Raw genomic sequence first — 12977 nt, forward strand, 5'->3', positions numbered from 1 at the left:
GTATAACATCATCCGCATAAAGCAAAGAGCTGACATTAACGTCTCCAATTTTGATATCAGGTTTAATACCACATTCCTTCATAATGTGATCCATATAGATAATGAATAACAGAGGGGATAATGTACATCCTTGTCTCACACCAGATTTAACATTAAACCATCTTCCTGTACTTCCTTCAATTCTAATTGCTGACTCACAACTCAAATAAAGACTAAGTATTGCTTGATATAATGCCCCATTGACACCATATAACTGTAGTGTATTGAATAGCTTCTCTCTTGGCACCTTGTCATATGCCTTTTCCAAATCGACAAAACTTAAATACAGATCTTTGTTATATTCCCATGCTTTCTCGACTATTTGTCGTAAAGTGAAGATCTGATCCTGACAGCCTCTATTTGGCCTGAATCCAGCTTGTTCTTCACCAAGCTTTTCTTCCACAATTCTTCTCAACCGTTTCTCAAGTATACTTGCATAGATCTTGCCAGGAACACTCAGTAGGGAAATACCTCTGTAATTCTCACATTCAGTTTTATTTCCCTTTTTATATATGGGTACTATGAGAGCTCTACTCCAATCATCGGGAATTCGTCCCTCTGTCCAGGCTTTCTGAACTATGCAGTGCAGCCACTGTAAGACTCTTATACCACCATACTTCAGCATTTCTGGTCGAATATCATCTACTCCTGCTGCCTTTCCACATTTCAAGCCTTGAATTGAAAGATCTGTTTTGGAAATAACAAATGATTTGAAAGAAGGAAATGTGCAATGAGAGATGATAGAAAAGAGATTAAAAAAATGAAAATAAATAGTAAAGAAGTAAAAATTGTAGGTGCACTTTCTCAGAATAATAGGACAAATGTTGAGAGTTTATTTTTCACTTGGTTAGACTATAATAAGTTTAGTTTAATCCTTTATCCAAGTGTGAGCAAACAAAGCTTGCACCTGAAAGTATCTTCAGGACTGGGGTAAGGTAGTGCAACACCAGTCAATTCGTTGCAAAGGTGGAGAAAACCGGAGTAATTTAATAGTAAGGTGGCATACCCTTTGGCAACTCCTATAGGTTAGGATGACCTCTCATTGCTTCTGCCTTTGTATCTCCACTACTGGGCCTGGCTCCCACTGACAAGACCTCAATAAAGGTCGAAACCAGTATGGGTAGTGGCCCTTGCCTTAATGCATAGCATTACATATATCTGCAAGGAGATGTGCTTTGCATTATGAGAGATACTGAGATAGGAGTAATGATTGCTTTCTCCACCTTTGCAACGAGTTGTCTGGTGTTGCACTACCTTACCCCAGTCCTGAAGATACTTTCAGGTGCAAACTTTGTTTGCTCACACTTGGATAAAGGATTAAACTAAACTTATTATAATAGGACAGAGTTGAGAAGAAGGGCCATGATTGCCAATGATTCACTGAGAAGATTGTGTAGAAAGTATGATACCAATTTATATATCTATGGAGTGAAATTCATGTGCAAGAGGAATTATATATGCTATTATCTACACTTGAATGGTTTTGGAGTTAAATGTTTGAAAAAAGTGTTTCAGTGAGAATTTTGAAGTGCAAAACCAGGGTAATTATTAATTATTATTGTTTTGGTAACCTCCATGGAGTCAACAGGCTCATCATTTTTTCATGTCCATGTAAAAAATCTACTTCTCACATCCTTCACCACATTTTTATACAAGTTGAAGGAATGGCCTCTCATTCTTCTCATTTTAACATCCACTCTTTTTACAGTTTTTTTGTTAATTAATCTGATAGAATCCTTTAACTTGAAGGTCTCTATCATATCTCCTCTTTCCATCCTATCCATAAACTTCTGATATCCACATTCTTGAAAACGCTCTTATTAACCAATGCTCAAGAGTCCTATCACTTTGGTTAATCATCTTTGGACCCTCTCTAGTGTTTCTGCATCACAATAAAAACAAGGTGACCAAATCTGAGTGCAATAGTCCTTATGTGGACTAAACAATGCCTTTAGAGTCACCACCACCTGCTTACCCTACATGTCAATGTACTTTTTATTATAGCCGCTATATGATGTGCATTCTTTGCAAAACTTTCAATGTACCCTCGGAACTTCCACCCACTGTCTACCAGCACATTAAGATCCCAGATTTCCTCAATTTCTTGAAGTATAGCACCACCAATACAGTACGTAACCTCATATCTCTGTATCCCAAAGTTTAACGTCTTTCATATATTAATATTAAAAGTGCAATCCCACTCATTTGTCCAAGCTAAAAGTCTATTCAATTCTTTCAGTAGAGAATTAACATCAGTACTACTCCTGATAATTCTACCTAACTCTGCATCATCAGCAAAGATTAGACGATCTCCACGGAATTTCTAGAATTCTTGAGGGACAAATGTCTTAGGCAACATGTAACAGAGGGAACAAGAGGTTCAAGAGTTTTAGATTTGGTTATAGCATCAGAAGAGTTGATAATAACTGTGATGACAGCTCTCCTGCCAGTTGGAGAGAGTGAACATACGGTTTGACTTGGAAAATGAATAGATGTGCAGGAGTATCAAAGAGACGGGAACTTATGTGGAATTATAATGCAGGTGATTATAATAATATTAGACGTCAACTTCGGGAAGTTTCATGGAGGGAGGAATTGGAAGGTTGGGATATCATTAGTGCGTGGGAAATTGTGAAAGAATGCTTGTTAGCAGCAATGGTAAGATACCACGAGTGAAGAAGAGGACACAATTTGGAGTAAAGTGGATGACAAACAATATTAAACAGGAAGTGCATGTGAAAAAGAATCTATGGAAGAGATATAAGGAAACAGGTGAAGAGAGGATGCATGAAGAATATAAGTCACAGGCCAGAAGAGTGACTAGTGTGGTAAGGAAAGCGAAACTGGAATATGAGAGGAGATTGTCCCTAAGATCCAAAGAAAATCCTAGGGAATTTTTTAGCTATGTGGCCAGTAGGAGGAGAAATGACTGTGGAAGAATGATATTGTGGGATAAAAATGGGAATAGAGTGACTGATGCAGAGGACATAGTGGAATTGTTCAATGACCACTTTATTGGAGTATTTCATCTTAGAGGAGACAGTTTTAATGTTAGAGGGATAGGGCAGGTTCATTGTTTAGAGGTACAGGAGGAGAGTGTGTTTTAGATACTGAGTACTCTGGATTTCAGTAAACCTATGGGACTGGATGGTATTTCACCATGAGTTTTGAGAGAATGTGCTAGGGAACTGACAGTGCCTTTAACCTGGCTTTTCACTGAAAGTCTGGCTGCGGGAAAGGTGCCCAGGGAATGGAAGGAAGGTAAGATAGTGCCATTGCATAAGGATGGTAACAGACTGGAAGTGTCTCATTATAGACCAGTCTGTGTGACATCAGTAGTTGTTAAGATCTTGGAGAAAGTAGTGAGGGACCGTATACAGCACTGGGCAGATGAGGGTAATGTTATCTGTGAGAGTCAACATGGATTTGTGAAAGGGTGCTCTTGTTTTAGCAATACGCTAGCCTTTTATAATAAAGTTACAAGAACATTAAATGAGGAAAAAGGCATATACTGCAATTTTCTTAGACTTAGCAAAGGCATTTGACAGGGTGCCACATGATAAGCTGATATTTAAGTTGCATCACATGGATCTGGATGCCAGATTGGTCAACTAGATTCAGGATTGGCTGTCTGATAGGTATCAGAGAGTTGTGTATGGTGGAGCAGTTTCAATGAGACAGAAGGTTACAAGTGGGGTCCCATAGGGCTCAGTACTAGGACCTATATTGTTTAACCTTTATATCAATGACATTGCAAGTGGATTGCAAGCGGATATTCAGTTGTTTACCGATGATACGAAGCTGGGAAGGATTATTAGTAATAGTGCAGATGTGGTAGCCCTGCAAGAGGATTTGAATAAGCTGGATAGATGGGCAATGAATGGGGGTTTCAGTTTAATGCAGCAAAATGTAAGGTCTTGAGGTTTGGGAAACATCGATGGGATGCTGCATACTCTATGGGAGGAGTTATACTGGAGGAAGTTGGGGAGACAAGAGATCTGGGGTTGATGATTGATAGAAACCTGAAGTTAATGTCACCAATGCCACTTTACTTTTGTGGCATTCTCCCAGTAGCACCGGTCGACACCTGAATGGTTGAGCTTGTGACCACCGTTACTTTATACATAAAAAAGGCAATTTAAATAAATCTGGCAGAATTCATGTCAAAAATCAAGCAGACACACTTCATGTTTAATATTCCCTTTCATCTTGGGCAAATGAATATGACTGTGATGAACAATTGTGAAACCTCTAAATATGTAGAAAGATTATGAATTTATTAAAGTAATTAAGGTAATTAATGTAATATTATCAGAAATTTCTTGAAAAATATTTAATTCCCATTGGTTATTTTATTTTCAATCATAGGTATGTTTGCATATCTACCTGGGTTAATGAACCCAAAACCAGCTCAGATGATAGGGCCAAGTTTCCAACCAAGTGATAATTGTCAGGTAATTGAAGCAAATTGCTAATTATTTGTTATTGGGTAAAACAAATATTTCATATTTAGTTCTAGTTACTATTTTATTTGTTCACTTTCTCATACTCTATGAGTTGAAACTGTAAAAAAAATAAATAAATAAAATAAATAAATAAATAGAAATATATATATATATTATTAAAATACTTTACCAGTAAACAATTGTAGGATCCCAGGAGATGGCAAGTTGTTTTTATTGTTTATTGCCTGTTCAGTGGCATTTGTAGAATCACAGTTTTTCTTCTTCTTCTTCTTCTTCTTTTTTTTTTTTCTTTTTGGATTATCCTTTTTTATTATTATTATTATTATTATTCAGGCCTCCGAAGAGTCTCATCAAGGGAGGTCCTTCCTAAGACATAAAGTCTGTCAAGAATCATCGATGGGAGGTTCCCCCCTGAGAAACACAAAGACTATCATACCACTCTTTAAACTCACTGACCGTTCTCGCTCCCACCACTCCATCAGGCAATGCATTCCACGGCTCAACCACCCTCCACACAAAGAAACCACTCCTTACCCTCTTGCTCACAGTTTCCTTTCGTAACTTCCAGGGATGGCCTCTTGTCATCACTCCTTCCCGCTGTTCAATCAAGTGAAAGAACTCCCCAATGTCAACCCTGTAACCACCTCTCTTTTATGATATATTTTTTTCTTTTTATGATTTTTGAAGTTAATAACATGGTTTTTGTGTGTGGTAATAGTATTGGTTTTCTAATTTTGTGTGTGAGAGTTATCTATGTTTGGTTGATGTCTTCAATCCTTTTTTTTTTCTTGCTTTCTTTAGCTAGTATTTAATTTTTTCAAGATGAAAGCAATATACAACCTCCAAAATCCAACATATCTATTAGTGAATACAAGTCACTACAAGAATTGAAGAGAAACAAAGAAATAGTGATCACCAAAGCGGATAAGGGGAACGCCACTGTGGTACTCAACCTTAATGACTACACAGGTAAGCTCAAGGCTTTGGTATTAGATCGATCCACTTACCTCCCCATTAATTACAATTCCACCAACTCACAAATTAGAAAACTCCATAGGCTCCTTAAGAAGGTTACGTCTTGGCCTGTGGAGGTTACCAACAGACTAAAACCCTATAACTCTAGACCCCCCCCCCCCGCATATATGGTCTCCCAAAAATGCATAAAGAAAATGTGCCATTACGTCCCATAGTGGATGGCATTGATTCCTCCACTTCCAAACTAGCCAAACATTTAGCCAAAGTGCTCTCATACTATACTGGCAACACACCATCACACATAAAAAACTCAGCCCACTTCAAAGCCAGTATAGAAAACCTTACACTGCAACATAATGACATAATGGTCAGTTTTGATGTCTCCTCCCTATTCACGAATGTACCCCTCAAAGAAACCCTAGAGCTAATCAAAGCTAAATTTCCTCCCGATATCTCAGCCCTATTTCAGTTTACAATGAACTCAGGCTATTTCGTTTGGCAGGAAAAATTCTACAAACAGGTAGAGGGGACAGCCATGGGTTCACCACTTTCCCCACCCTTGGCCAACTTCTTTATGGAGACTTTTGAAGAGAAAGCCTTAAACTCAGCCCCACAAAAACCTACCATATGGCTTCGCTACGTTGATGATGTGTTTGCTATTTGGCCACATGGCCCGGATTCACTCCTCTCCTTCCTAACACGCTTAAACAACCAACACCCTAGAATCAAGTTCACCCTGGAAAAAGAGGAAAACAATAACCTCCCCTTCCTAGACACACTAGTCACCCGCCAACCTGATGGAACCTTGGTTTTCTCAGTTTATAGAAAACCCACCCATACAGGCAGATACATTCACCAACAATCCCATCACCCCCCTCACAACAATATGGAGTTATTAAGACACTATTCAACAGGGCAAAAATAATCTGTTCAACTGATCAAGCCCTAACCACTGAACTAAATCACATCCGTGACACTTTCTCAGCCAATGGCTACCCCCCCCCCCCCCGAAAAAAAAAATCCAGAAAATACTTAACCGAGTTATCCACACCCCACCACCCCCTCCCCTTCACAAAAAAGATTACTCTAAATCCATCACCATTCCCTACATCGAGGCACTTCGGAAAAAATCAACAAAATCTTAAGAAAACATGACTTAACCACTTGTTACAGACCACATAGAAAATTGGCATCCCTTATCCGCTGCACTAAAGACCAACCACTTCCCTAGACCTACCTGGTGTATACCAGGTCCCTTGCAGCTGTAAACTGTCTTACTTTGGCCAAACAGGCAGGACAGCAAATATCAGAATCTCAGAATACAAGGATTACATCCGATTTCACCAGTACAGCCACTCTGGGCTTTCAGACCACGCTCTGGATACTCACCACAGAATAAGATGGAAGAAAGCCACAGTCATACACCGCAGCAAGTTCAAGTATGAAAGACTATTCATGGAATCAGCCTCAGCCCTTAGGAACATGCCAAACCTCAACAAATTTGGATGCATGAGACTGCCCCAAATTTGGGAAACATTTATCAGAAGAACTTCAGCCCAAAGGCCAAGAACCACCAATATAGCCACCAGGGGGCACCATCAGGACTTTAGGAAAACGTTAGCTTACTAGCTTCAGTTCTCATTTGCTGTTATGTAGTACTTGTGTGCACGTGTCTTTATATTAAGTTCCCAAGAAGATGGCAACGTGATGTTTGCCGAAATATCGGAAAGTATATATTAAAGTTTATTTAATTTATATTTCTAGTATACGCTGCCAATTCCTTAAATATTAGTTATCAAGACTGAGATTTCTAAGAGAATTTAAAGTGTATGTCAAAAATTTTCCATGCAGTTGTTAAAGGAGTGATGAAACCCTAAAAATATTTGAAACACTGCTGCCAATTAATATTCAAAATAGCACTTATCTTTCCTGAGCTCTTTCTGATCCCCAATATACACTGTTTTTTATAATTGTGTAAGTTTTCATAGTAGCTATTTTGTGTAATAGCCAGATTGGATATAAGTTTTGTCCTGTGGTGCTGTAATTTTAATTTTGTTGGTTTCAGTTGTTGCTATTTGTTTTAATGTTATAGTTGACATTGCAAAGGGATTCTATCTCTCCACTTGTTTAAAGAGAATGTGTTAAGGAGCTGATAGCTTCAATGATCTGGCTTTTGGGAAAGGTGCCCATGGAGAGGAAGGAAGATAAAATAATGACATTGTCTGAGGGTGGTGGTGTCAAATTATTGTCCAGTTTGTATTTCTGATGGAGCTGTTAAGATTGCCATGAAATTAGTACAACAGGTACAACATTGGGAAAATGAGGGCAATCTCACCTGTTGTGGTTAACATGAATTTGTTAAGAGACACTTGTTTTAATAATCTGATTGGATTTTATAAAAAAAAGTAACAAGAGCAGTTGATGAAGCAAAGCCATTTAACACCTTTTTCTTTGTTTGTTTTTTGGATTTCACAAAGACATTTGACTGGGGTAGCACATAATAAGCTGATATTCAAAGTACAACATATGGATTTAGATATAAGGTTAGAGAATGATGTGAAGCTGGAAAGTGTTATTAGTAATGATGCTGATTTAGTGGCCCTTCAGGATAATTGAATAAGCCAAACAGCCAAGAACATGAATGGAAATTTCAGTTTAATTCAGTTAAATGTAAGGTTTTGAAATTTGGGATCCACCACTGTTAAGCTGCATACTCTCTTGGTGCATATATATATATATATATATATATATATATATGCACGAGCACACACACACACACACACACATATATGATTTGAGAGCGAACAAAGAGCATGTCAAAATGAATGTCAGGAGACTGCTTGGAAAGATAAAGGAGAATAGTGTGATAGGAAGGGTGGTCAGTGTGTTGCCTAGGTATGATTGTAGTGAAATGAGGCAGAGAGCAAGGATTATGAATGATATTCTGGCTGAAATGTGTGAGGAGATGGGAGTACAGTTTGTTAATGTGTGGAATGAGTTTGAGGGACGAAGTGAGCTGTATGGGAGCGATGGACTGCATTTGAGTGGTTATGGTGTGAGTCGCTTGGAGAGACTGCTGCTGGAAAGTAGAGAAGTGAATAGAGAAAATGAATCAGATCGAGAGGAGAGTGATGTGGAAGAGCAGGAGAGTAAGACAGGAGAGATTGAAGGAGTGGAAATGAATGTGGAAGTGAGTGGTATGAGTATAGAAAATGAGAGAATGGGTGTGCAAGAGGAGCAGGGAAACGACGAGGCTCAGGGTGGACAGGGATACACAGCGTGAGAAAGGTGGATGCTCCAAGAGGAGGTGAGAGAATGTGTAGGCAGGAAAGTAATGGGATGATCAGGAATCAAAAGGAAACAGATGGAATTGCAAAGGGTTCTAAAATGAAGAAGCAGAAAGGGAAATGGCCCCAGTCCAGCATGGAGAGATCACATCGAGTGAGTGGTATCAGTGTAACTAGCTGTATATCCAGAAATGAGTTGTTGTGTTTGTATACCAATGCTAGAAGTATAAGAAACAAGGCGGATGAAATGGTTGCACTAATTGCGTCTGTGCACCCAGAGATTGTCGGAACAAGTGAGACATGGTTAGATGAGGATGACATCCTGACAGGAATAGAGATGGAAAGGTATGATGTGTTTCGTGAGGATAGAAGGGGTAAAAAGGGAGGGGGAGTGCTATTGATGATAGAGAAAGAGTTATGTCAGTACAAGGTGGAGATGCAAGAGGGAAATGGGGCCAGTGGTTTTGAGGCAGTATGGTGTGAGATAGAGGTGAATAGAATCAAATACTTGGTGGGATGTTGTTATAGACCTGGTAATGTGGATGGTGGTGATAGTGAAATGTATAGTCAAATAAGCCAAGCAAATAAGAAAAGGGTGATCATTATGGGTGATTTTAATTATGGCAATATAGACTGGAATAAAGAGATAGCAACTGGAAGTAAAGAAAATGAGTTTCTTGAGTTTTTGAGGGATAACTACCTCAGACAGTATGTAACAGAGGGCACAAGAGGATTAAGGGTCTTGGATTTGGTCATCTCATCGGAGGATGTAATTATCAGTGAGGTATCAAATCATCCACCAGTTGGTGAAAGTGACCATGAGGTGATTACTTGGGTGGTTGCCAGCAGTGCAAGGACCCCTGTGAAAAAAGGGTATATGTGGAACTACAAGGGGGGTGATTATGAAGAGCTCAGGAGACAGCTTGCAGGTGTAGCATGGAATGAGGAGTTAGCTGGAAAAGAGATCAATGCAGCTTGGGGGATTTTCAAAAAATATTTAGTGGATGTAATGTCTAAATGTATACCACGGGTGAGAAGGTTAAATAAGTTAGGTGTGAGATGGATGAATAACGAGATTAAGCATGCAATACAGAGAAAAAGGGCATTGTGGAGTCAGCATAAGAGAAGTGGAAGTAACCAATTTCATGAGTTCTACAAAGACCAGGCAAGGAGAGTGACTTGGTTGGTGAGAGTAGCTAAAGAGAGGTATGAACAGCAGTTAGCTAATGAAGCTAAAAAGAATCCTAGGGAGTTCTTTCGATATGTAGCCAGCAAAAGAAAGAATGATTATGGAAGGATGACATTGATTGGAGGAAATGGTATAAAGACAGCTGTTGCAGAATGTGTGGGGGAGATACTTAATGAGCAGTTCATAAAGATCTTTCAATCTTGTGAATGTGACTTCATGGAGAGATTAAGAGCAGTTGATGATGGGGAGGAGAGACTGACTGTAAGTGAGCAAGAGGTGTTTGGGGAGTTGAGTAAACTAGATGTAAATAAGGCTGTGGGACTTGATAATATATCACTGCGTATTCTGAAGGAATGTGCAGAGAGTTGACATCTACCTTGACATATTTTTTTAAATTGAGTCTTGCACTTGGCCAAGTCCGTAAAGAGTGGAAGGAGGGCAAGATTGTGCCACTTCATAAAGGAGGCGATCGAACTCAAGCATCAAACTATAGGCCTATCTGTGTGTCAGGTGTTGTGGTTAAGTTGTTGGAGAAGCTTGTGAGAACTAGGATCCAGAGTTGGGTTGACAACAATGGTATAATCTTTGATGGACAGCATGGATTTGCTAAAGGAAGGTCATGTTTTAGTAATCTACTTACTTATTACAATAAAGTGACTGCTTCCTTGGACAGAGGAGAAGGATACACAGTAATATACTTGGATTTCGCAAAGGCTTTTGATAGAGTACCTCATGATAAGTTGACAGTCAAACTAGAGCAGATGGGGTTGGATATTAGATTAGTGCATTGGATTGGAGACTGGCTATCTGATAGGTATCAACAAGTTGTGTATGGGGGTGCAATATCCAGGAAAAGGAAAGTCACTAGTGGAGTGCCTCAGGGATCTGTTTTAGGGCCATTACTATTTAACTTGTATATTAATGATATTGGCAAAGATTTGGATGGAGATATTCAGTTGTTTGCAGATGATGCAAAGTTGGGACGAACCATAAAGAGTAGTGAAGATGTTGTGGCCTTGCAAGAAGACTTGAATAAATTGAGTGATTGGGCAAGCAAATGGGGATGTGAGTTCAATGTTGCAAAATGTAAGGTTTTAAAATTTGGAAAACAAAGATGGGATGCAGAATTTATGCCTGGTGAGAATATATTGTTGGAAGTAGAGGAAATAAGAGATCTGGGAGTGATAGTGGATAAGGATCTAAAGTTTAGGGGACACATCGCCAAAATTGTGAAGACAACACAAAGGCTTCAGGGAATGATGCGGAGGACACTGACGTGTAGAAGTAGGGAGATTCTTGTTCCATTGTATAAGGCTTTGATTAGGCCACACATGGACTATTGTGCCCAGATTTGGTCACCTGGTTTTCAGAAGGATGAAGAGATGTTGGAAAGGGTCCAAAGGCGAGTGACTAAGGTAGTTTCTGACCTCTGGAATGTCGAGTATGAGGAAAGATTGAAAAGATGTAATTTGCAGAGTGTAGTGGAGAGAAGGAAGAGGGGAGATATGATAGAGACCTACAAGTTGGTAAGGGGTTGTTATAGGATCAATGGTGGAGAAGTTCTACAGAGAATAGTGGGAGATCAGGGGAGAACCAGAGGTCATCCCTGGAAACTGTATAAAGAGAGTGTGAGTAGGGGAGTGAGAGGCAGGTTTTTTTCGTGCAGAGTTGTGAATGATTGGAATGCCTTGCCTGAGAGTGTGATGTCTGCAAGGAGTTTGAATGTGTTTAAGACCCGGTATGATGAGATGTGTGTGAGATAAAAGGACCTCCTAGATGAGTCTTTGACTCCTTGAGGTCTTGTTTAATAATAATAATAATAATATATATATATATATATATGCACCACACACTATAAGAAGTCAAGGAAACTATGGATCTTGTGGGATGATGACTGATAGAAATTTAAAGTTTAGGAAACATATTGCAAATGTGGTGAAGATGGGAATGCTGAGAATGATGCTGAGAGGCTAAGAAACAAGAGTGTTAATTTCATTGTATAAAGCCCAAATAAAACTAAATCTGAATTATTGTGCTCAGAGAGTACCGGAACCTTTGAGAATTCATAGAGACCGATAACAATATTGGTTATGAGGAGGAAATTGTGAGTATGTGGACTGCAGAGAGTGCTGTATAGAGGACAAAGAAATGATATGGCATTTAAATTGTTGAGAGGTGGTCAGAAGTTTGGCACTGGAGAGATCTGTCTTATAATAGCCACTATATAAGAGTTGACCAGTCATGAAGATCCTTCATGCACAAACTTTGTTTGCTTATTATTATTATTCAGGCCTCCATGGAGCAAAGGCACTCATCATGTGAGGTTCTTCCTAGGAAACACAAAGTTTATCATACCACTCCTTGAACTCATTGACCGTTTTGCTTTCACCACTCTAACAGGCAATGCATTCCACTGATCAACCACCCTCCATGCAAAGAAACCACTCTTCACCCTCATGCCCACAGCTTCCTTTCGTGACTTCCAGGGATGTCCCACTTGTCATTGCTCTTAACGCTGTTCCACCAAGCGAAAGAACTCCCTAGTGTCAACTCTGTAACTGCTTCTCAACGGTTTAAAAGTCTTGATCATATCACCTCTACTTCTTCTGTGCACCAACCTCTGCAGTCCACATTCCCTCAGCTGATCCTCATAATTGACATTGTACAGTCCTGAAACCATCTTTGTTATCCGCCTCTGTACCCTTTTCACAGTTAATTTATCCACTTGAAATCCTAGGAACCAAATGTGAGAACAATACTCTAAGTGTCATCTGATCAGGGTTTTATACAACAGAATGATAACTCTTATATCTCTGCAGGTCAGCATCCTTCTCAGTATTGCTGCAATCTTCTTGGTTACCTTCAATACCTTTGCGATATGTTCCCTTTGCAGTACAGTTCCACCAATCAAGTATGAAGACTTCCATCGATGTATCTCGACCTTCAATACTTTACATTTTGCTGCATTAAACTGACAATCCATAGCCTCATTCATTTCCCCATCTGTCTAGTTTATTCAAA

General features: G+C 39.3%; 1 protein-coding gene across 1 annotated transcript in view; it reads left to right on the plus strand.

The window, feature by feature from the left end:
* Window positions 1-12977, plus strand: part of LOC150101230 (MAM and LDL-receptor class A domain-containing protein 2-like) — a 1363156-nt gene that overhangs the window by 18392 nt on the left and 1331787 nt on the right. Inside the window, exon 3 of the mRNA XM_090402193.1 lies at window positions 4408-4493. Coding sequence (XP_090258319.1) covers window positions 4408-4493 — 86 coding nt within the window. The remainder of the gene's footprint in view (window positions 1-4407; window positions 4494-12977) is intronic.

The sequence above is a fragment of the Typopeltis vanoorti genome, chromosome 12, assembly GCF_054136105.1.
Source record: "Typopeltis vanoorti isolate ZY-2024b chromosome 12, IOZ_Tvanoo_1.0, whole genome shotgun sequence".
Classification (NCBI taxonomy): domain Eukaryota; kingdom Metazoa; phylum Arthropoda; class Arachnida; order Uropygi; family Thelyphonidae; genus Typopeltis; species Typopeltis vanoorti.